The 23954-nt window shown below is 46.7% G+C and overlaps 12 protein-coding genes across 12 annotated transcripts; 7 read left to right on the top strand and 5 right to left on the bottom strand.

Moving 5' to 3' along the window:
* Positions 1–31: 31 nt before the first annotated feature.
* N7483_006553 (uncharacterized protein) lies at positions 32–1059 on the top strand (the record flags this gene model as incomplete). Its single annotated transcript, XM_057089990.1, has 2 exons — positions 32–368; positions 434–1059. 2 exons carry the CDS (start codon positions 32–34, stop codon positions 1057–1059), a joined length of 963 nt encoding a protein of 320 aa, XP_056944731.1.
* A 411-nt stretch (positions 1060–1470) lies between these two features.
* On the top strand, positions 1471–2623 carry N7483_006554 (putative ubiquitin-conjugating enzyme; the record flags this gene model as incomplete). Its single annotated transcript, XM_057089991.1, has 5 exons — positions 1471–1532; positions 1586–1680; positions 1741–1967; positions 2020–2493; positions 2540–2623. 5 exons carry the CDS (start codon positions 1471–1473, stop codon positions 2621–2623), a joined length of 942 nt encoding a protein of 313 aa, XP_056944732.1.
* A 152-nt stretch (positions 2624–2775) lies between these two features.
* N7483_006555 (uncharacterized protein) lies at positions 2776–3069 on the top strand (the record flags this gene model as incomplete). Its single annotated transcript, XM_057089992.1, has 1 exon — positions 2776–3069. One exon carries the CDS (start codon positions 2776–2778, stop codon positions 3067–3069), a length of 294 nt encoding a protein of 97 aa, XP_056944733.1.
* A 462-nt stretch (positions 3070–3531) lies between these two features.
* Positions 3532–4867, top strand: N7483_006556 (uncharacterized protein; the record flags this gene model as incomplete). The annotated part of the gene is made up of 2 exons (XM_057089993.1): positions 3532–3809; positions 3865–4867. The coding sequence occupies 2 exons, from the start codon at positions 3532–3534 to the stop codon at positions 4865–4867; spliced, it is 1281 nt and encodes a 426-aa protein (XP_056944734.1).
* Positions 4868–5152: 285 nt separating this feature from the next.
* N7483_006557 (GMC family oxidoreductase) lies at positions 5153–7223 on the bottom strand (the record flags this gene model as incomplete). Its single annotated transcript, XM_057089994.1, has 6 exons — positions 5153–5385; positions 5449–6052; positions 6112–6648; positions 6710–6926; positions 6995–7114; positions 7186–7223. 6 exons carry the CDS (start codon positions 7221–7223, stop codon positions 5153–5155), a joined length of 1749 nt encoding a protein of 582 aa, XP_056944735.1.
* A 583-nt stretch (positions 7224–7806) lies between these two features.
* On the bottom strand, positions 7807–9264 carry N7483_006558 (putative CUE domain protein; the record flags this gene model as incomplete). Its single annotated transcript, XM_057089995.1, has 1 exon — positions 7807–9264. The coding sequence occupies one exon, from the start codon at positions 9262–9264 to the stop codon at positions 7807–7809; it is 1458 nt and encodes a 485-aa protein (XP_056944736.1).
* Positions 9265–9537: 273 nt separating this feature from the next.
* N7483_006559 (uncharacterized protein) lies at positions 9538–10287 on the bottom strand (the record flags this gene model as incomplete). The annotated part of the gene is made up of 1 exon (XM_057089996.1): positions 9538–10287. The coding sequence occupies one exon, from the start codon at positions 10285–10287 to the stop codon at positions 9538–9540; it is 750 nt and encodes a 249-aa protein (XP_056944737.1).
* A 1590-nt stretch (positions 10288–11877) lies between these two features.
* N7483_006560 (TauD/TfdA dioxygenase family protein) lies at positions 11878–13095 on the top strand (the record flags this gene model as incomplete). The annotated part of the gene is made up of 2 exons (XM_057089997.1): positions 11878–12877; positions 12938–13095. The coding sequence occupies 2 exons, from the start codon at positions 11878–11880 to the stop codon at positions 13093–13095; spliced, it is 1158 nt and encodes a 385-aa protein (XP_056944738.1).
* A 1626-nt stretch (positions 13096–14721) lies between these two features.
* On the bottom strand, positions 14722–15528 carry N7483_006561 (DUF1014 domain protein; the record flags this gene model as incomplete). The annotated part of the gene is made up of 3 exons (XM_057089998.1): positions 14722–15229; positions 15300–15400; positions 15472–15528. The coding sequence occupies 3 exons, from the start codon at positions 15526–15528 to the stop codon at positions 14722–14724; spliced, it is 666 nt and encodes a 221-aa protein (XP_056944739.1).
* An 878-nt stretch (positions 15529–16406) lies between these two features.
* On the top strand, positions 16407–17603 carry N7483_006562 (GPI-anchored transamidase; the record flags this gene model as incomplete). The annotated part of the gene is made up of 1 exon (XM_057089999.1): positions 16407–17603. The coding sequence occupies one exon, from the start codon at positions 16407–16409 to the stop codon at positions 17601–17603; it is 1197 nt and encodes a 398-aa protein (XP_056944740.1).
* A 1298-nt stretch (positions 17604–18901) lies between these two features.
* On the bottom strand, positions 18902–20854 carry N7483_006563 (uncharacterized protein; the record flags this gene model as incomplete). The annotated part of the gene is made up of 3 exons (XM_057090000.1): positions 18902–19559; positions 19613–20283; positions 20336–20854. Coding segments are annotated over 3 exons (1848 nt in total), but the record flags the coding sequence as incomplete, so codon positions are not given.
* A 925-nt stretch (positions 20855–21779) lies between these two features.
* Positions 21780–23766, top strand: N7483_006564 (flavin-containing monooxygenase; the record flags this gene model as incomplete). The annotated part of the gene is made up of 9 exons (XM_057090001.1): positions 21780–21939; positions 22016–22420; positions 22470–22534; positions 22596–22812; positions 22870–22916; positions 22973–23107; positions 23163–23365; positions 23426–23573; positions 23632–23766. 9 exons carry the CDS (start codon positions 21780–21782, stop codon positions 23764–23766), a joined length of 1515 nt encoding a protein of 504 aa, XP_056944742.1.
* Between the last annotated feature and the right edge of the window lie 188 nt (positions 23767–23954).

The raw sequence follows: 23954 nt of genomic DNA on the forward strand, positions 1-23954 counted from the left end.
ACTCACTCCATTTCAACCTACGAACCTACACATGGAGTATTCTCGATTCTCACTTCTCCCCATTCCAGCCACTATTCGACGTCGGCTCCCCCGCCTATATTCCTCGCATAGACCTGTATCAGATAACGACTCGAGCGGGGTCGAAACATTGCGTCACGGGCTGACCTCGTTATCGGAGCCACACTTATGTCACCTACAATTCCCAGAATTACGAATCATTGAGACACAAAGACCCTCCACAGCAAGTGATAGTCTTGATTCATTTGAATCTGGCTCTGTCGGTACCGAGAGCCCTCCCACTGAGGAGGGAATGTCACCGGCAAAGTATGAGACTGAGTCTGGATTACGATGGAATAGGGTCGTACCTGGTGAGAAGCTAAATACAAATTGATTATTTCATGATTGCATGGATAGTTCGCTTATTATTCTCTAGCATTTAATCTGTTGCGCAATGCAGGCTATGAAGCTCAACAGCCTTTTGCTGATGGTCGATTAACACGATCGCTTTACGTCAATGCGTTGATGTATCTACTAGATGCACTTCCGTCTGATCTTACGCCCGAAGAAACAATCATGCTTCGGAATCGTCTTCCGGAGTCTGTTAAGTCATCCATAAGCTCGAATTTACAATCACAATCGCAGCTGGAAGGCCAAGCACCAACAAAAGCACTTCCTTGTCACCGCTCATACTTGCATAGACTTCTTGCATCCGCCATCATTCAATTTTTTCTTTTGGTTCGGTTTCTGATGCCATATTTGAGGATCTTGCTGCGGCAAGTTTATGAATACGAACGATCGCATCGTATCACACAACGTCTAGTGACAACGACGTTGGATGCAGCAGATGGACTGGGCAAAAAAGGCGTGGATATTGGTACAGCATTTTGCAGGATTAATGAAGGCCGTGTGGGCGTAGCTGTGGGAAATCTCTTGAGCTGGTGGGTGGAAGGCATCGCTGGAGGTATATACGAAGGTGTAGGAGAAGGTATGATGCACTTGGGACTTTTGAAACCAGGCTTAGAGCTCGATAGATTGGCATTTAAGCCTGATCGGCCTTAGAACGATTGCATGGTAGATACTGTAAAATTATTGATTAGAAATACACGCTACTAAATTCATACACGTCAGGTTTTATCCATATATTATGGCTGCTGGGCGGTTCGAGTAGATTGAAAAAGATGACTTGATAACAGGAAAACGCCTCTAGCTTTTGAGCATAACATGGAATTCAAAAAAAATAGCGGTGAATTCAGCTAGAACCAAATCCAAAAGTAAAGAGATCAATAAATGACTAGAATGACACAAGAGCACCTGGGCAATGACTGGGATTCCCGTTTGAGCAAGTCTGCCGCGGTACTTTGTACTTTGCTTATCGATAAGACAATCGGCGTGTTTGGTTGAATCAACATCTCCACACATTCCAATCCCCTAAGAAGCACGGATAGCTGGGGGGATCAACTCGACTTTATCATGTCAACCAGCAGGCTACCGTGCATTCCATCTCTCCGGAAACAACAATTACACCTGGAGTTGTGAGTTTTCTCCCTCCATGCAAAACAGACTGTCCCATTGACCACCTCTGTAGCGCAAGTTTACGACATGCTGCACCACCAGGGGTCTACATGACCCTCGCGCCAGGCGACCCAACCCTGTGGAATGGTGTCATGTTTGTTCGGTCCGGTAAGCGTCTATACGAATATGCTCACTGAATCCTCAATTGACAATGTGGCTTTCTCTTAGGGCCATACGCCTCGGCTATCCTTCGGTTTCAAATCCGCTTCCCAGACATCTACCCTGATCTGCCACCTCTTGTCACGTTTGCAACCGATGTCTTCCACCCATTAATTGTCCCTCTTACAACCTATACTTTCAGCACCGGGTCAGCAAGCGATAACCCGGTCAGCGCAACAGACGAAGAGCGGTTACCCCCGGGGGGGATTCAGTCTGCGGCATGGGTTTCCCCACTGGTATGGCAGATCCAAGCGGAGTGGGCTCGCATCTGGTACATCGTCTCGGAAGGTGAGTGGGAATAGTGCGGGAATAAGGACCAAGGAGGCGACCGAACCAACACCACCGACTAAGGAGGAGGACGGCTCATCGGGTACTCCAGACAGCCCAGCTGGGAATCAAGAGAGTACAAACGACCCACAAACTCCCAGCGCTTCCAAACTACCCCCGACAGGCCAGTTTCCAGCATCAAGGCAAGAAGCGCCTGTGGCCGAGCTCTTGGATTACATCCGATCCACATTCGACGATGAGTCTGTTCTAGACTCCTTACCCGTTGAAGTCGCCGGCAATCCAGGAGCATGGCATGCTTGGCAGGCCCACCGCCGACCATCTGGGGATTTAAGACGGGGAAGCCCACAAGCTCGGCGTCCTGGAGACTGGCACTGGGATGGGATTTGGGCTCGACGGGCACAAGATGAGATTGAAGCAAGTCGATCAGACCCTATACTATTTGGCAATGCTGCCCGTGGAGGTGGGGATGAAATGGTAAGCATATCACACATGTATTTGGCCAAGCACTAACAGATATCAGATACGGTTCTCACGACTGGATGATGCCACCTTGGACTCGACTAAACAAAAGATGGAGTCGGTGGTGAATGTACATAAAGAGTGATGGCGCTTACCAAATATACCCATTTCAGTTTTTTTGGCTCTTGGTTCCTTCCTACCGGATTCGAATACGTCGTCGGCCTCCGAGACTATATAAGACCCAACACACAAGTTTCCTCCAACACCACTCCATTCATCTCCCCAAATCCATTCAAAATGACCCATGTTACATCAGTTGATTTTAAAAACACCGCATTGCTTATTGCACTTGTTTTAGTTCCTATCGTCGTTCTATTCTGCACAGTTGCTGTGGTTCTTGTGTGCTCTGAATATTGGACTTGCAGAGTTACCCGTCCATCTTGGCTTCCATCGTGGTGCCGAAGGCGTGATCGTCGAAAGAAGAAGAGAGTGCGATCTGATCTAGAAAGCTCGGCCGGAATTCGAGACACTGAAAGCTCCGAGACACCGCTTGAATACGAGATTCCCGTTAGCGGCTTAGAACATGTCTAGACGACCCCCAAGCAACGATGAGCTTCCTGCGCCACTCACAGCCAGAAGATGCAGCGTTTCACGGAGTCTTCGCACCAACTCATCTTCATCTTACCCACGGATCCCTTGGCGCGGCTCATCCGTTTCGTTCAGCGTGAGGAAGGACTCGAATGGACCAGCCACATCTACGAGAACGCCTTCCCTTTGTGACAGTCTATACCAGATTGAAGTTGTGAAGATCCGTCAACCCAAAACACCTAGCCAAAGGAAGAAATTCCGCTCCGGCTGCGACCTGGAGCAGGATCCTTTCATAGAAAATGTGGTAAGTTGTCGAAGGCGTATGTATTTTGACGTGCTAATGGCTTGCTCAGACGCCCGGGAGAACAACCACAAACCAAAAAGACTGGGCAACGAACGGATATCGACTAGCACCTCAACTAGTTGTGCGTTGGAGCTCCGGCTCCTGGGATTCATCCGCCCAGAATGGCTCCCCCCCTTTTACCGAAACCGAGACGTGCCACGCTAGAGCTGCGACCGTCTCAAGAAAAACACACCAGTCAAGAGGAATCCAGTACTTTACAGCCCATAAACGGACCTGTGACATTCATCAATCTGAGGACAGTCTCGAGTCGACTCCATATTGGAATGGGATCTACCTCCGTGTGGACTACTATCTATGTTTCCGCTGATGTCGGTCCCACGCCACCTCTGGGAACCTCACGAGGTGCTCCTCTTGACATTATCGTTCTGCTTGATAGTCTGTAAGTATTTGCAACCATGGTTAGTCCATAAATACCCCAGCTGATATGTGACTAGTCGGCGAAAATCTACCGACCTTCTGGCTGAGATCACGGTTGGATCGTCTGTGTTGATTTCTCACTTAACTCACAACCATGACAGAATAGCTCTGGCCTATGTTGACCAGAAATCCAAAAGCGGGTTTGAAATTTTACTCCCCTTGGGTTTCCATGCAATAGAGGTAGTTCAAGCAGCGCTTGAGACCTTCTCGAGGCGCCAACTGAGCAGTGCTCATATGATCTCTTCCGACATTGGATATACATATATCATCGGCAAGGCCATGGACATGTTCTTCATCTCCCCTCGTGCAGCATTATGTCATTTATTCTTTGTATCTGCGACACCCTCAGACCGTATTTCGATGCCACCGATCAACTCAGCGATTGGTTTCCACACCATCACCCCACATGCATGCTTACCAATGGACAACATAACATTTCAATCTGGATGGCATATCTCTTACACTGTCGGACCTTGTGACACTGGACCCAGGGACAACCATTTCGTACGCCGGATCTGCAAGGTTATTCGACAACTTCGTACTGGTGTCTGCCCTGGTTCTGTGATCGACTTGAAACTTTCTATTGCTGCGGCAGATGGATGTCAAGTGCAGTCTATCATCGAGGATCGCAGACTTATTTCGCTCCGACCCGGAGAAACTTGGAGCATTCCAGTTCTGATTCATGTACCGCGGGCATTTAGCCAACTATCCCAAACTCAACGAAACTCGCCCTCCTTTCGACACCCTCTAATCGAAGAAATGGTGTCTCAGATCAATTTTGTGCTGGATCAATACTCCTCTGACGACATCACTCAGCCCCTGCTCACGGCCAATGTGGAGTATGAGCATTCCTTGCTACCATCAACTAGCAAAATTTGTGTTGGGAATACTCTTACAATCATTCGGCAAAATAATGTGTCTATGAGCACATCGAGTTCCTCTAGGGAGCTCAGTCTAGGAAATCTCTCACAAGGTACTGATATGAGCTTCTGCCAGGGTTCCTTTTCCGACAGCTCATAAACCGACAACAAACATATCCTTTTGGTTTTTCATATTATTATTGGCTATGATTAACAATGTGCATCAATTGATGTTACCTGGTTTGTAATTACATGTTCTGCTAGTTCATCAAATTGTTTTTGTGTGAAGCTTGTGTGCTTTAAATCTTGAATTAACGAATACCACAGAATGAAATTGACGAACATAGAGACGAGAGCTGCTTTTGTTGTGCTCGCAAATAACAGCGAAACGCATAGCTACCCAGATTTGATTTGGTTATGTGGTGGCCATTTGTCAAGCCATTGCTCAAATTCGGGGGTATACGTTGCCTGCCTGGCGCCAGGTCTCTTTGATGAGATCAGCGCACTTCTCTCCAATACCGTAAGCCGGCATCTGGGTATGTCCTCCGTGCAAAGTGGGCATGACGCTGCAGTCAGCTACACGTAAGCCAGTGACTCCCCTGACCTGCAGTTTCCCATCCAGCACGGCCAGAGGGTTTCCTTCTTTGCCCATCGCACATGTTCCAGCGGCATGATAACCTTTCAAACTCTAATTAGCAAGACACTCGCGAAGCTAGATGAGGATCAGTCAGTTTAACTTACAGGTAGTCGCATGCTCCTTCACATGGGGAATCCAATCTTCTCTGGACTTGTTGGTATGATGACTCAAGTTAGGAGGCCAAGATCCCTTCACGATATCCTTCGTCCCAGCCCCATTCATAACAACTTCATTGCCAAATTTACAAGCCTCACTCAGAACTAACAGATCCATGGGATCATCCAAGTAGTTGCAATCAACGATAGGATTCACCAATGGGTCTGTCGAGGATAGAGTGACAGATCCGCGCGACTTCGGCGCGAAAAGTTCCGCGATAATGGAAAATACATGCTTGTTAGCGACTGGGAACTGATCATACTGCTTTGGACCACCGTAGCATTCTGTTGTGAAGAACTCGATGTTCGGTTGTTTGGGAGTCAGACCCATGGGGTCTCGGCCTGGGAGACGGGGTGCATTCTTCCACAGGGGCTCATCTTTCAAACGCTCATCCAATCTAGCGAATGCAAAGCACCCGAACGGGAAGGTGGATAAGAAACCTGTTTTCTTCTCTTTCCAGAGTTGGTATGTCTTCTCGAAGTTGTCGTCATGGTAGACGGCATAATCGGTTGTCAGACCTGATTTTTCAGTCTCGTAAAAGATGAAGACGATCTGATGGGTCAGCCGTTCAATACCGTTTCTTTTCTGATACAATGCAGGTTAGGGCTTACAAGATGATCCATAAGATTTCTGCCAACGCCAGGAGAGTTGACAATAACCGGAATTTGATGCTTTGCAAGTTCTGCTTCAGGTCCAATACCGGAGCGAAGCAAGATAGCAGGGCTACAGTATGCGCCACCTGAAATAACGATTTCCTTTCGCGCAAAGAAAGTCTTCGTTGTACCATCTTTCGCCTTGGTCAAAACACCAGAAGCGTGATTTTGATTACCTTGCTTTGTGAAAAGAATCTTGTCAACAGTTGTGTCTGTGATAATTGTGACATTTCCACGGTGGTTCTTGTTAGTCACGAAATCAGCACCCGTTGTCCGGATACCTTCATGAACTGTTCGAGGCACATGGCCACAACCGTGAGGGACATCGCCAGTGCTAAACATATCATGATTTAGCGGCATTCCCTGGGACTCCAATGACTCAAGCAGGAGCTGGGAGATCGGTGCAAGATCATGCGGTTCTGTGTGAAGTGGGCCCGAATAGCCATGACTTGATGCATCTGCTTTGAACCACGGTTTGGAGTTGAAGGTCTCAGACTGAAAAGGGTCAGCCTTATTCAAATGTTAAAGACGAAAGATCTGTTTGGATCTGAATTACCTTGCGCATATATTTGAAGAACTCCTCTCCACCCCATCCTTCCAATTCCCAGTCATCATAATCTTGCTTGGCTCCGCGAATGCATAGTGTTCCATTACAGCCACTTGAACCGCCCAGGAATCGACCACGACTTAATTTCACTTGACGGTTGTCGACGCCTTGCATTGGCGGTGTGATGAAGTTCCAGTCGGTTTCGGAGTCGAAGTTATTCGACCATCTATAATTCCAATGATTGAGTGAGCAAGGTTATATCGAGGATGCTTGTTCAAGGGCTAGACCACTTACCCGCCTGCCATGTGTACATTCTCCAGATCCTTATTATGCTGTCCAGCCTCAATGAGGAGGATACTTATCTCGGGGTTTTCTGCAAGACGACCTGCTACTACACACCCTGACGTGCCACCGCTGTATTTAAAATCTTGAGTTAGAGAAGCTTCTCTTAGCTATTGTAGCCATTGTACGTGAAGCCAACTTACCCGCAGATAATATAGTCGTAAGAACTAGCATCCGCCATAATTGATAAATCTTCAAGATAGAATGGCGAACTTGAAAAAAGTTACAACGTTCCTCACAACAAAACTGGCTGATCTTCACTTTTAAACTAATTGTACTAGCTTCGAGTAACCCTTCGCTAATGCATGAGGCCCCTCTTTGACCCTTCTAAGATAGTTAATGTTTCAGTCCGCGGTTCTACATTCCGCATATCGGTATACGAGTTAAAATGATAATTTACCCGAAGTTTTTCCTCGAATCTTATTGGGCTTCCACTATTTGCAAGGTTAAGTAACTTTGGTGAAGCTGACAAGCAAAGTTTTGGGGCGGAATTCAAGTTGGCGATACTCCATAATTTAGGTCACGGTCTACTCCACACACTATTCACACTCAATAACTTGGAACATTGGGAATTTGGGAATAAGCTTAGTACCCCGCACACTTTACCCGGGTAGATTCCACCAATTAAGCGGCATAAATTACTACTATAATTCACCTCTATTAGATAGGTGGTCATACAGTGGTATCTTACATCTTCTAATAAGGTCTCATTTTGAAAATTGGGGGCGAAAAAAGCACATGTGCTTATTTATCCACACTGAAGGTTATTGAGAAGATTGGGACGCCGAGAAATTAGCCAAGGCAGGCGCAGCATCAACACTTTCAACTTTCTGCTTTTGGTCCCACACTGGATTCCCATCATCATCAAATTCAGCCCATTGAAAAAAAGAACAACCCTGTTTTCCTGGTGCAAATCCACCATAACACATCCACATATACCTCCCCCTCGACTCTTGTTTACGCTGGGAGCATCGCAAAATAGCATGTGTTCCACATCGACACCGAGGCGTGAAGCGCGGATGTAAAGTCTCACGGTACCAGCGATAAGTAATATTGATACGACGATTCCCAGCAATCGGATGCGGAGAAATAGTTTGAGCAGGGGTAATAGCATGTTTCCATTTCTCCTGCATCTCAGCATGCATGACAAGCAGTGAGTTATGCGGTAGATGTATGGAAATCTGACCCTGTGCATCTGCATGTACAGTTGATTTCTTCGATTTATCATCTTTCCGAGGTGAGCTTGAACTACCAGTGCTCTGATCATCCTCCTCTTCGCGCGGGATGATCCGTCGAACACGGAATTCTCGTTCCACGCCTAAACTCAAACTCCCGATCACCGGGTGTGGCCCCAGATAGGTTAATTCATCTGCATGGTACCCCACACTCTCCGTTGGACCGTCGTAGCAATTCACGAATGCGGCATTTGGTCGCCAGGGCTTCGGTGATTGGAATTTCAGCTTCTTCCCGTCTGGGTAGACATTCTTGATCCGTTTTTGTATTTCCTCATTCACGACTTGTTGGACCTTTCGTGATGTTGATCGTAGTTGTGGGGTTGCCTCTCGAACATTTGATCGATATGTACCACCGTATGTATACTCCGAGGTCTGTTGTTTGTATTCCTCTGGCGTGGAGACATACACACAGGCAGTATGAGGACTCTGTACTGTACGGCTGAATAGTTGAAACTCGTATCTGGAGAAATGCTCTGACTCTTCCAGTAACTCTGTAAGGAGAGTATTGGCCTCCTCTCGTGGTAAGAAGTTGTGGATAATAGTACAAGGCGTGTTAGCCGAAACATCTTCAGGGGAATATAGATGTAGTGTCTGCCCTTTCTTCGTGATCAAAGGTTTGATCTCCTTCATTGGTCGAAGTGATCCGTCTTCAGATTTGGTCAGGATGTGTGATGATAAAGAGGTCTGGACACCGAGTGATACACCGGCTGTTCGTTTCTTCGACGGGGTGGGAGCTGTGGAATTTTTGGAGGATAGTAGAGATGAGACTTCTTCAACAGATCCATCACAGGAAACGAGAATGTCAAGCAGCTCTTCCTGTTTTATCTCTGGATGAAGAGATATCAGGATGGCCAGTTTGATATCGGTAGACTCTTCAGTGTCGGCACTAATACCTCCCGACTCATTGGACGGGGTCACATTAGTCCTCTCTGACTGAAACTGTGGGTTTGATAGCCTTGGTTTCTTCCTGGCCAAAAAATTCTCCATCGAAATAAAAACCCCATCCCACGCCCCGTGCAGTCATAAAAGGAAATGTACGTAGAATGCCTGTGAAGGCTGAAGATTGATTGATAATCTACGATAAGATTCTTATCAGCACATGATTGACTTCGAACTGACCAATCAGATCCGCTCTAGGAGACCTTATTGTGAAGGATTGCAGATCACCATATTCATACGAGTAAAGGATAGTCAAAAATGTCGCAATGGATAATGCTTGATGTTAGGTATGAACTGTACATATACCCATTCTCAATAATCTTATATGCTGCTCCACTTTCCGCCTCCAAGGTACACCCGACCCTCCCGATGATATCTCACTAAATGCTTCATCTGTCTCAACCCATCAAATACTTCCACAAGAGCAGAAAGAGCCACCATAGTCCAGCCGCGATAGTTTCCTCGGTAATCCCCAACTCCATCAACCTCATCACTAAAATCAACATTCGCCACATAAGGCCGATCTCCAAACCTCGAATCTGGGAAATTCTCCTCGATGACCTTGACCCAGCACCGATCAATATCCGTACTTTTCTCCAAAATCTCACTCAAATTCAGAATAGCCTTCAAATTCGAAAGCACTGCATCATCAACCATCAAGCAGACCCGAAGTCTACTCGGTAGATCTGTCGCCGGGATATCCAACGAGGCTTTATACTCATGAAACACTCTTCGAACCGCCTCTTCGCCCACATCGGCGTATATATCGCGATTACTGAATAATTTCGATGAATATGCTTGAGTTAAAAGCTTGATTTCCTCATCTGAGCCGGATAATTGACTTAATGAGCTGCTGATCGCGTCGTTTAGACAGCGCAGAAAGGAATGTATGAGATGTTTCGTTTCGGGTTTATAGGACGTTCGATAAATGAGGGGACCCCAGCTTAATAAAATGAAGTCGCGTACTGGACCTGGTGGGAGATATCGGAAACCGGGGGCTGTGCCGAGTCGGTAGACTTCTTGTTCGAGGAAGAGGGTTGCAGAGGAGCTGGGTAGATCTGGGTCGGACATGTTGGCTTCGCATGTATTCAGATTTCAATCACGAAAATTTCTTGAATTGATCAATTTTTATGACTTTGAGATGTCCTATAGGAATTGCAGTTTGTGTCGAATGTGAAATGAAATTCCGTAGAGGTCTCAGAGACTACTTTAGTGGCGTCATGGGCCCTCTCATGGCAGCCAGGAACATGGTTCAAAACTCATGACGAACCGCTTTTTGATTGATCACTCGACTACTCCGGGCTTTTCTTATCAGGAGTAGGTATCCTTTGCTTAAACGAGCTGTTCAGTGAGTGGTTGCATTGGCGCGTGTGGGTGATTGACGTCATCGATATCTGCTTCTGTGCATGCGCGGTTGTAGTTATAACCGCAGCTTTGATTTTGCATGTCTGCCATCTCCAGATGTTTGCTCGCGAAACAAAGTGTAATGCAATCCAGATACCATTCCAATGGTTATGACCTTCGATTCTCGTAATGAAACTCAAGAGCCTGAGATAATATCAGCGCATCGTCTATAAAAGCCAACGGACCATCCCTGGAAACAAATTCGATGTCAGTACTAATAGTCATTTTATCAGATAAATGTCCTGTATATAGACTCAGTTGATGGCTCAGATGAGATTCATTGGCTGAATTGAAACATTGGAGACATAATGCCAAACAATATTCAGGATAATATGACAATAAGATAGAAAGGGAAATCTTCAAGGTGGAAACGATTGAAGTCGGAAAAGCATTTCTGGGGAAAACGCTTCTACTAAACAAATGACTCGAATGTTCTCTGTTTTGAGCATCTTTAGTTTGATGACTCGGAAATGGTAGAAATCTGGACACTTATGGGCCATAGCGATATCAAGGGAAGCCCGAGGTACTGTCCTTCACCGTGGTGTTCCAGTCTCGTTATAATCTTCGAGATTGTACCAATAATCAAGGGTCTGATAAGACGAATAATAGACGAATAATAGAGAATCCGAATCAAATTGCCTATTTAGACTTAGTAAATTGGTCTAAACTCATAGTGTGGGGAAATGACGATCAGCCGAAAGTTCGGCTGTAGCACGTCAACTCCAGACGTGATTCAGCCATGGAAGTCGTGATCACTGGCAACTTCCAATAAAAAAAATACAACTCAATCATGCCACGAATCGCCACGAAGCGCGACACGATATGGGGTTCTGTGTCTAGATGATATCCAGCGCTGTTGATAAAAACTTTCTCTGTTTTTAGGTCGATGTAAGGCCGATCTAGCGCGGTGAATCTACTCCGTTGTCCCACCTCGTATGGAATAGCCAAATCAGATAACCGGTTTCGAAGCACTGCATAATTCCCTTAATTACCCCTTTTGTAGCTTCATAACTCTCAAAATAGTACAAGCAGTATTGACCCCGCTTCCTTCAAGTTCTTATCGATCGTAGTGTGACATTTGGGGACGCGTAACTTCCACAACCAATTGCGTGATTCTTAGTCCCGATTCTTCGGAAAGTGTATATCAATCAATATTCAGTAAAGAATGGTGTGCTCACATGCTTAATGTATTTAAAGCCAAAGTAATTCTCCTTCGTGTCAAATTAACTACTTTACCAGATTCCCTTGTATATCACTATGGTTCCTATTCCTGGCGACACCGAGTCGCTCCCCGTTCGCTCTGCGGCCAGCGAGCAGACGAGATACCCTGCTCCCCTCCAGCTCAGCGGCGCATTAGACAAGTTTGAATTTGATGAAACCACCCCTATCATCGGCCGTGAGTTTCCAACAGTGAACATCGTCGACGATCTTTTGAATGCCCCGAATTCAGACGAACTAGTACGGGACCTTGCCATCACAAGTATGTTTCCCAAGCCTCTTCCAGTACCTAAGCACTTTACTAATATCTCCCATCTTTCAGTCTCCCAAAGAGGTGTCGTCTTCTTCCGTGCCCAAAACAACCTCACCGATGCCCTGCAGAAGCAGCTCGTGCACCGACTAGGTCAACTAGCCGGTAAGCCTGCAGACTCAACTCTACACATCCACCCAGTCCTCAACAACACCAACGAATTCGGTGTAGCCGATGCCGAAGTCAGCACTATTAGCTCTCTCGCGCGCAAGAAGATGCATTTCCACGGCAAGCAAAGCAACAAGCGTCGCTACGACTCCGCGCAATGGCACTCTGATATCCAATTCGAGCCCGCGCCAGCCGATTATACTTCGCTGCGTCTGACCCAGCTTCCAAAGACTGGTGGTGATACTCTCTGGGCCTCGGGGTACGAGATGTATGACCGATTCTCGAAGCCTTATCAGAAGTTCTTCGAGGGCCTCACAGCTACTTATAGTGGAGATGGCTTCCTGAATGCTGCTGCTGCTGATCCAGAGAAGGTCTACATCTATACTGAGCCTCGGGGTAACCCACTGAATATTGGAGGAGGATTAACTACTGTTCATCCTATTGTGCGGACCAACCCAGTAACTGGTTGGAACAGTATCTATGCTGTTGGACCGTTCCCCAAAACTATCAATGAGTTGAATGCAGAGGAGTCGGAGGAGCTTCTTAAGAAGTTCTATCGGGTTATTATTGAGAACCACGACCTCACCGTGAGATTCAAGTGGAAGAATGAGAATGATATTGGTAAGAGAAAGAAACAAGATATTAGTCTTCTTGATGATTGGATACTAATTATTTTGATAGCTATTTGGGACAACCGATCCGCTTTTCATACTGCCACATTTGACTATGAAGGTCTTGGAGAGCGATTTGGTCATCGTGCTGTTGGCATCGGCGAGAAGCCTTACCTCGACCCCAATGGTGCATCAAGGACGGAGACACTGCTTGCTCAAGATGCTTAATAAATTTCACAACACAACAATTTAAGAACTTGAACGATCAAGTCCAAAAGTGGGGGCCCATCACTTAAATTTTATTGTAGGATATACCCATCCATTTACTAGTCAGAGCAATTCAGCATTATGGTCATTGATTTCGTAAATTTAACTGCGTCCGAGTCTACTATAACCCGGAATAAAGAAAAGCCTAAGTTCAAAATATAGGTACTTTCGGCTATCCACCTCTGATCTATCATCTTCCCCTCATTCTCATATTAGGGGGGAAGCTTGGTATGGCGGCCGCACCAAACCCGCAAGACACGCCAATTGCCCACACGCGCCCGAGAACATATTCATGCCCCACAAAAGATGTTGAACCTGGCCCTGCGCGGTGTCCTCCATGTGTGGAAAACGACGCCAAACCCAATCCTCTACCGAGACACCGGCCTACCATCAGTGATGGCAGCACTTGAAGAAGCTCGGCTTCACTTCGCCCGTCACCTTACCTCAGTGGACCAAGCCCCCTCGCGACATGCGTGACCCCGCGTATGATCACTCGCGGCAAGGGTACCAGAACTTGCCAACGCCCCAAAACCAAGGTGCAATGCCTGTCGACAATGTACCCCCGCGATACCCAGATCGATCCTGCGCATGCGGTGTAGTGAGGCATGCGCACATGGCCTTACAAAGGAGTAAGCGGCTAGTGCCTTCCACTGATGGTTGAAAGATACACCAGCGCATGACATAATCGTCTACTCCGATGGATAAATCTGAGCACAATGAAAACAGAGGCTACCAGATAGGCTATGGCTACGCCATATTCCAGAACGGGACTCCTGGGTCTGGCGCGATCGGGAACTGCTCCCATATTTTCGATACCAAAGCTATAAGTGCGTTGAAAGGCCTTGAGCATGCGATCCAGTTGCTGTATGACGGTCAACCCCCAAAGATCTGGCTCTGCATCAACAGCACATCTGTTATTTGCGTCACAATGGGCATTCCACAACTGTCATAACATCATGTCCCAACATGAAGACCAGATGGTGTTCAGGCCACACCGGCAACGAGGGCCATAGGATTGCAGATACTTGGTACCCTGATGAACGCCGGCCGCACGACAAACTGCCCCCAGAGGCTCAGAGGAGGCCCTCCCAACACTTAGTGGCATCCGCTCGCTCTTCCAGCAACACCGGGAGGTCGCAAGACAACAATGGTTATGGAAAGCTGCCAAGCCCCTCTCCAAATGGCACAAGGACTGGAACAGGTCGGGGTGACCGCTTTTTGACCGGCCTTGCGCCACACTTTTGAGCTTGGTTTGCCTTCGAAGGCCTTCATTGTGTAGGTTATTCCGTAGCTTGGCACGTCCATATACCCCATGGGAGGTCTTAGGGCGACTGGCTAACGCCGGCCGCTCGCTGGACGAAGATCAATACTACTACTTACTACTACTACCTCTGGTCTACCATGCACGACTGAATAAACACCGTCACATGAATGAGTGAACGCAATTGGTTGGGGATTTGGTACGCTCATGTAGTATGGAAAGTTTGCGCCTCGAAACATGCAAAATTCAAGTTCCAGAAATCGTTGCGGCGATTTTGCAAATCTCAATTGGAGAAGTGCTTTGTGGGTAAAAGGAGCCCATGTCACTTACTTCGCCAAGCGACGCTCAGTCTTGTTGCGCTCCTGCTCGCGGACTGCAGCGATTTCCTCCTTGGAGGCGTTGACAGCGACGTGAACCTGGTTGAAGGGATTCTCCTCGCTCTTCTCAAACTCCTTGCGGCAGAGATCGATACGCTGCTGTCGACGCAAGCCAGGGTTCTCCTCCTCAATCTCCGGCAGTCGTCGGGCCTCGAATGCGGCATAGGCAGCCTTGAATCGTCGCTCGGGGTGCTTCTCGACCTTTGCAGTGTCCTTGCTTGCCAGTGACAACGCATCCAGCGCGTTATCAATGCCGGAGGCGTTCAAAGCAGCCGGCTTCTTGCTGAATGGGTCGGCGTCCAGCTGAGACAGGTCGAGACCGCGAGACTTCTTCTGAGCGGTCTTGGCTCCGGCGCCCTTGCCCTTGGCGGGCTGGGAAGCTTCCTCGTCGGCGAGCATGGCGTCGCGTTCGGCCTTCTTACGGGCAGCTTCGGCCTTCTTGGCTTCGGCGTCGTCCCTATGATCCGAGAATGAGATTAGTATTTCATCTGGGAATGTTTATGTATCATATGCATCAGATGTATTACTTCTTGGCGTTGCTCTTGGATCCCTTAGCCCATTGCTTCTCGTCTTCAGCGGACTTCTTCTGGTCTTCAGCGGCCTTCTTCTGGTTGGCGGCGTCGGCTTTCTATACTACCGTTAGTATGCGCTGGCGCATGGCGGGGGCGGGGCACGGTGGTGGTGGGTGTTAATACATACGCGGGCGTTGCCAGCGGCCTTCTTGGAGTTTTCTCCAGCTGCTTTCTTGCCTCCCATTTTGCTGAGATATTGACTTGCAATAAATCAAATTAAAATGGGTTGATAAAATGGGCGAGAGATGAGAAACAAAAAAAAAGTGGATTGCTACCTAGAAGATGATCTGATCCGCCCTACGATTATGCCGGTTCCGAAGCGCAGGCGGTGACTTCCATGGGCTCTTTTCTTAATCTATAGATTGGGCCTCCAGACCTTCCAAAAATTATTTGTCCAACACACACCCAATTCTTTTATTAAAAATTGAAAATCAATACTATATTTAGGACATAGGATGTCAATTTCAATTTACAATAATTAGATTGTCATTTAAAAGGGCTTATGTCCAAGTTATTAGTAATTTTATGCGATCCTGGCTGTTCAATCGACTTTTTTTTTTTGGAGGCTCCGCGACCCAAGTCTTCATTGACGATAATTTTTTGGCCAGGCTTCCCCTGAACAGGGCTGGAGACATTGGTGGTATAAGAGTAGGTAGATATTCTTGTCACGTATAATATCTTATTCTTTTTTTTACGTTTTAAACATATCAATGCCTAATGTTGATGTCCCATCTTATGTATGTGAACTCAAGTCTATAGTTCGTTTGATGCCTTATTATATAGGTGTCACTTTCGAGTTCCATTTGTCATTTGTCATCACTCCGCCCGCAGTACCTTAATCCAGCTTCAGGACCCTTAACTTCGTCGCATTCAGTATTTTGGCGACAATCCTTCGGCCTAGTACCCAGATGGCCTGTACGTAGCTTGGTGCTCTGCTTTTGAGGCTCCATAAGCCACGTCTTCTATACATTCAATTCGGTCCTTTCTACAATCAGCCAACACAGTTGGACTCCTCCCTCCTTTCCAGACTATATGACCTAGCGTTCCCTGTCCACCGCAACCATGACACTACTTTTCCGTTCCCTTCAGCTCCTGTCTCTGCTCCTGCTGGCCAGCGCAGTCACCGCCGAGCACACCTCCAACTGGGCAGTCCTCGTGTCCACCTCGAGATTCTGGTTCAATTACCGTCATCTCGCCAATGTCTTATCCCTCTACCGCACCGTGAAGCGGCTCGGCATTCCAGACTCACAGATCATCCTCATGCTCCCCGATGACATGGCCTGCAATCCCCGGAACGCTTTCCCCGGAACCGTCTACAGTAATGCAGACCGCGCTGTTGATCTGTACGGCGACAACATCGAAGTGGACTACAGGGGCTACGAAGTGACAGTGGAGAACTTCATCCGCCTTCTTACCGATCGCCTCGACGAAGATGTCCCTCGAAGCAAGAGACTGGGCTCTGATGCCGGCAGCAACGTTTTGGTCTACATGACCGGCCACGGCGGCGATCAGTTCTTGAAATTTCAAGATGCGGAGGAGATTGGCGCTTGGGATTTGGCCGACGCATTCAACCAGATGTGGGAGAAGAAGCGCTACCATGAATTACTTTTCATGATCGATACTTGCCAAGCAAATACGATGTACACTCATTTTTACTCGCCCAACATTGTTGCTACAGGATCCAGTGAGCTCGATCAGTCCTCTTACTCCCACCATGCGGATAACGATGTCGGAGTTGCGGTCATTGATCGCTGGACCTACTATGTGCTGGAATTCCTCGAGACTCAAGTGACAAGCGCCAATTCGAAGTTGACACTGGGCGATCTGTTTGATTCGTATGATGAATCTAAGATTCATTCCCAACCTGGCGTACGATGGGACCTGTTCCCCGGTGGTGAGCAAGAAGGTCGACTCCGAACCGTTGTAGATTTCTTTGGCAACGTGCAGAACGTCGAGGTTGAGAATGCCAATGCCACAGAGCCCGGTTCTCTTAAGGAAGACCTGGCTGAGATCGCACGACTAGTAGAGAAGTGGCAAAGACGTGACGAGGAATATTCCACCATCTTCAATAGCTCGGCTTCGCAAGCACCTAAAAACCCACAGTCATCCTCGGTGCATCTGGCCCCGAAGAAGACCGTCGGCCCAACCCGAATGACTGATGAGAGCAGCTGGGCCAAACGCCTGGTCGGGATATCTGTTGTGGGAGCTTGCACAGCTATTTGGGTAGCCGGCTCGTATCTGGGTCGCTCAGTGGCTTAAATCAATCAAGCCACCGCGGTACTTAGCAGCATCACCGCCTCTTTATCGACTTTTGTATATAGCATGTTATTGGAGCTTGGCGTTTCAGCGTACTTTCAAGGCATCTCAGTCCACCTTTTCATAATGAGGCTTTTGTTTTCTTTTCTCTCTAAGCGGCATATACATGTACGCCACTAAGACCCTGCTTGCTAAGCACCCTAAGCCACCGAATAAATGGATCCTTGAAAATTTTGCATGCCCAAAATTACAGTAACTTTGGGATGGACTAGCAATAGTACAAGGACTTATGCTCGGCCAGGTATCTGCACATTCGAACACGTGCATTGAAAGGAGCCAGAAGGATTTCAACCTGGAGGACTGAATTCATCTCAACTGATCATGGATGCAAAACTTGAAGCGGTCCAGGATACGGAATACGAAGTATAAACACTTTCTGGGGAAGAAACTGTCAGAAGGGAAAATCTACATGCGTGGAAGAGCTACTACTAGTAAGATCTTGGTCTGATCACAATAATACTCTGCGGAGCAAATGACACGAATTTTCAAGATTAAATTAACCCTTTGCTTAGCTCCAATATGTGAAAGTCCGCAAAGAAGAGAAAATGTTTGCCCAAATGCCGCTCCTAATCCCGCGCCTCGTTACAAAAAACCCCCCCCCCCTTACCCCCCGCACATCAAGGCAGTCAAATTTGAACAAGAGTCCGATGACGAAAAAAAAAAACCTTGATCAGAATAAACTTCGATCAAGATTTTCATCAGAAGGTAAAAAACTTTTTCACTACGCAGAGCCTCCAATAGATTCGCAATTTGTCCATTAATACCGAAATAAGCACCAATTAAATATGATCCGATGAGCCACGCGATATCTATTAAGCTAAGAGGGACAAAGCCGTTCAATAGCGTCTTCCTGCCGCGCTAACTGTGGCTGAAGCTCTTGTGGAGTCTATAGGCGAGCCGCTTGTTCGGCCGCCATGATTTTTCAGACCGATAATTTTTGTCGGATACACCGGCTAAATGTGGATATCTTTTGGAGAATTTGAATTGGGAGCCTGGGGCTAATGACTCGTATGGAGTATGTGCATAAGCACTGAGGCTTTCGCGTATAGACCTCGAGACGAACGCTACAGTCCATTGTAGTAGATAAAACCTCCGCAGGATGCATAAAATAATGAAGAATTGTCTATATTTATGTAATTTTCAATCGAAGTGTCATCTAACTAGAATTCATTCTCATCTCATCACTGAAGAAACCAGTTCTTCATCGATGCCAAAAGTGTCATCGTAAACAAATACCCACTAACAGTAACCAGAGTAGGAATAGAGGGCTCCACGTCGAGCATGGATAGGGTTTGCCGGTATCCGTGAGACAGACCTTCCCAAACGAACAACCGAATCAAGCACGAGACAATGAATGTGAAAATGCCGAAAAGTTTGGGAGAACCGAATGCAAGTTTCTTGGCACTTGACCATCTGATGAGAGAAGAGAGGTATGTGCGAGATGATGTGTTGGGAGTAGCCAAAACGAAGTCATCCATGAATGTGGGCCCGGAATTTCCGCGGCACCATAATAGGAGCAACTTTGTTTTCCAGCTTGTGGTCTTCGGTGATGAATCGGTCTTTTGGTGGGATGCAGAGTCACATAGTGAAGCAAGAAGATTGGGATTGGACACAAGGAGTCGTTGAGAGTTGGGATCAGCATTGAGTCCCGTTGGTTTTGTCTCTTCATCCAATGCGGTCTTGATGTCTGGGTATGTGATGAATCTTGTGTAAAATCCCGGGTCTGCGGGCTCAACTGTCAGAGACAGTGCATTTGGAGCGCCCTCCTTGTAAGATGGAGATCGCATGCGGATGAAGTCATTGGTGAATGATCGACAGGGCATGTAAGTGAGTTCTACAGGCTCTGAGGAAGCCTGAATACATTGCTCGAGATATGAGCGGAAAAGAGGCTCCAATTTGCTGCAAGTCCAGAGTTAACGGTGGTCTTGTTGAGTGGGAGGGTGGTGACTTACAATTCTTCCTCTGTGATCGGTCGACCAACACTGCCGGTCCGCACAGGAGGCTTTTTGTTCATAATCATTGCTCCAGAAAAGCGGATCTTGAGGGCCTTGATGACAATAAATGCAGTCGTCAAAATACCAGGGACCGTCCAGTGCCAGACAAACTTGACGATATCGAAACAGCTCATTTGAGTAGGATCAATTGGAGGTCCCTCACAGGTTAAACGTGTTGCCATTCTCACCTCACCCGAGTCCTCCATGGTAGTCATGTTAGAGAATGAGGTATTTTTCTTCCAGGCACCCGGTTGCAAAGGATCCATCATGCGGTTAGATACCAATCCATCGACTTTCTCGAATGGAGATGCGAAGATGTATTTGCTCCAGATTCCTTTGTAATAGTTGGCCCGGGGAGCAGAGTCCAAAGATCGCACCATTCCGCGGCTGTCGAGATACTTTCCCTCGGTGGGTGCTGCGATTTGCTTGATTGGAGCATCGGAAGTGGGATTCACTCTCAGGAAAATGTTGCGCTTTTCCCAGTAGGAGTTGTTGATCTCCAGAATGACCGCATCAAGGTCCTTCGCCTCATTATAAAGGTACCACCAGGTGACCACACTTCGAGACCAACCCATGAACTGAGGAATTCCCATCAGATATGCATGAGGCCATTGAGCTGGGTCTTCATTCTATTACCACTGTTAGCTCCGCGTTCCTCAAATCTGTATCACAGCGACATACCAGGGCCAGAAGATAATTGTCCAATTTCTGTCGCAGATCTAATCCATGATCACCTCGATGAAGGTGACGTGCCGAGTCCAAGGTGAACCAGCAGCTCAAGTGAGAGAAAGTTCGCTTCCATGACCACCCAGTACTTCCCGGGGGAGGTGAGACATCAAGAGAGCTATCATCCACAGCCAGGAGGTTTCCGATACGGCATCGAAGACCAACTGGAACTCCGACGCAAAGAAAACGATTCGAAAACTGATCTTTAACAGGAATAAATCGGGTATGGTTGAATCTGACAGGGAACAATAGTGGTTTTCCGATCACATCCTGCTTTTCATCTGATAATGAAACCAACGTACGGGGAACTGAAAGAACTCGAACAAGTAGGATAATAATAGCCAGAGATGCGATGCCAACTCCCAGAGCAAATCCTGCTCCGATTACTCGAAACCAGAATAACGGGATTTTAGCCTGGTGTCCCAGATACAAGAGTAACAAGGCGACATCTTTGAGTATATTGGTAAACTCCATTTCTCAAAGGATCGTGAGAAAGTCCCTCAGAGATTCACTTTGAAATTGAGAAAGAAACTATGGACAAAATAATATTTGAATGAATATATGTTTTAAACCCACTCAGGCTCTATTTCATCACGAGGCGCAGTTCTAGTTCAAACATAACATTTCAAAATCAATACATTCCGCTTCTGCCCGCTCGGGCATCACCGAGCTGAGGAAAACAACAAAAAATATGCAGTGTGTATACACTAGCTAGACGAAAGCACGATGCGCTGGATCCACTGGCGCCCGTTTAACGAGGACACCGGACTTAGGCGGCTGTCAAAGCTTCTCATTTTGGTATTCCGATGTCAGTGGCAGCCACTGACAGGTTTAGGGCTGGCTGAAAATGAGCAGGGAGTGGTTGACGTGTATCCCATGTGTGGATCTGACCCGGTAGTTTGGCATGTGGCTTGACGTAAATTGTGGCTCACGCGAATTATGGATGAACGGTTCGTAAGGATAAAATAAACCCGGTAAAAATTAGCGATGATCTAGAATATCTATTGGTTGAATTAAAGGAATTATGCCCACGCTAAGCCTTTAACCGCTCAACCAATCACTACGTAGTTCAGGGTTCGCTACTATCTTTGGCAGAAGAAAAACAAGCGGTGTTAATGACTCGGAGTATTGACCCTGACAAACAAAACATTATGCAATCATGTTGAATGCCTGCTGTGGACATCGGCCCAAAAAAAATGCCCAAAAAGGGGACGTGAATTTCGGTCATCGCGGCTGAGCATATTGATGGCTTGAAGATAATTGAAAGTATAAAATGCCTTCAAATATCCTAGCCCTACGTGTGAATTTTCACTTGTGGTGTTTTAATCAACATCCGAGTCCTACATAGGCCTGTGTTATCAATCAACTTGAAAACGAGCATCTCATTTACTCTGCTATCATGGCTCTTCCATCTCGGTCTCCGTGCCGAGTCATGATCATTGGAGGTGGAGTATCAGGCATCGCGATGGCTTGTCGGCTCAAGGAGGTTTATGGTCTTGATGACCTTTGCATATACGACCGTCAAGAAGGTCTAGGAGGTGCCTGGTGGGCGAATACATGTGAGTGATTTGATATGCTAAGGCTAGACTTCAAATGTACAATGTTTGTGCTAATCTTTTGTTGCTCGGTTCATAGACCCTGGATGTGCTGTGGACATCCCCGGATTTTGCTATAGTTTTTCCTTCGCTCCGAATCCTGACTTCACCAAACTATTTCCTGCGCAATCAGAGGTTCTGACCTACCTTTCGACTGTTGTCCGCCAATACCGTATCGACGAGCAGTTTATCGGAGGAACAGAATGGATCAATGCTGCATGGAACGAAGAGACCGAAACATGGCTGGTCACATTGCGAAACAATGAGACTGGGCAGTTCACTCAGGAATGCAAGGTGCTGATCTCCGCAGTTGGAGGTCTGGTTAATCCACAAGGACTGAAAGTACCTGGAGTGGAAACCTTCCAAGGGGAGATCATTCACACAGCCAGGTGGAATCATGATGTTGACTTGACCAACAAACATGTCGCCGTCATCGGTAATGGAGGTGAGTAACCATCGCCCTATCTATTTTGACACATTATTGACAATTTCAGCTTCTGCGGTGCAATTGGTTCCTGCCATTCTTAATAGAGTCAAATCAGTAACGCAGTTCATGAGGGTCAGTTTATACTTGAAGTTCTCCATGGCTTTGAATCCTTGACTAACAATTAACACTTTAGACTCCACATCACATAGTTAAAGGCGACAACTACGACATCTCCCCCGAATGGAGGAATACCTTCCATCAATTTCCATTAATACTCTGGTTGATTCGCATTGCTATCTTCCTTTGGATGGAGATTACATGGTTCCGCTTCCAGAATAACAAATTGGGTCAAATTGGTCGTGCTCAAGTCGAGAAAAGGAGTCGCGAGTATGTACAAAAATCAGCGCCCGGTAAGAAAGCCCATCAATAGTGTATACTTTTAACGCAATGACTAACAAGTGCTGCAGAATCATATTGGGATATGTTGATTCCAAAGTATGAGTTTGGATGCAAGGTAAGCAATCATATGAAAACAACTTAAATAACAGGACTCAAGCTAATGGAACGCAGAGACGAGTTTTTGATCGAGGCTATTTAGCCACTCTAGAAGATAGCAAAATGCGTCTCACAGATGATCCCATCGTGGAGATTAAGCCAAACTCCATCGTGACACGATCAGGCGAGGAGGTGCACGTCGACGCCATTGTGGGTATTAAAAATTCGAATCCGCATACGACCAGGGACTAATTAGACATCTCAGCTGCTTGCCAACGGATTCGCCCTTACTCATTATGATGTTGATATTAAAGGTCGCAATGGCAAAACACGCGCGCAACATTGGAAGGAATATGGCCACAAAGCGACATTCAACACAATTGCGATGAATGGATTTCCTAACTTCTTCTATATTCTTGGACCCAACTCTGGACGGTTATACACATCAACCATTCAGATTATCGAAAGGTATAGTCGAGGAAATCTGTTTCTGCCTCTCAAGAGAGTAATGCGCTAACTTTACAACAGTCAAGTGGATATGGTACTCCGCATCATGGAGCCAATTATGCTCCAAAAGGCCTCTTCGGTGGAGGTTAAGGCCAGTAGCGAGCGGGAATACGATGTAAAACTCCATGATGCCATTGGAAGAACAGTGCACAGTACTCTCTGTGGCAGTGTAAGCTCCCTATGAACTACCATTTCACTGTGAAAGTATGATACTAACCTATTTGCAGTACTTTATCGACAAAAATACAGACAAGAATTGGTTTGTGTATCCCTGGAACACATTCCACCTTTGGTTGTCTACATTACAAAATCCTTCCGATCATTGGGATTATAATGTTGGCTTAGCGACTCGGAGGTTTTGATCAACCTAGATGCAATGATGAGATTATGCCCAGACGTTATATGATTAGAGTATAGAGTGTATAGATTCATTAATGTTCTAGATGATTCCAAATTTTGATGACCACTTTTCTATTGCCCTGAGTGATATGTTTAAAGCTAAGCATAGAATTGTAGTGGTAATAGCGCGCTACACAGTACTGCTTCTGGG

Source organism: Penicillium malachiteum (assembly GCF_028827825.1).
Source record: "Penicillium malachiteum strain IBT 17515 chromosome Unknown utg000003l:1.0-4950554.0:1.0-4952489.0, whole genome shotgun sequence".
NCBI lineage: Eukaryota > Fungi > Ascomycota > Eurotiomycetes > Eurotiales > Aspergillaceae > Penicillium > Penicillium malachiteum.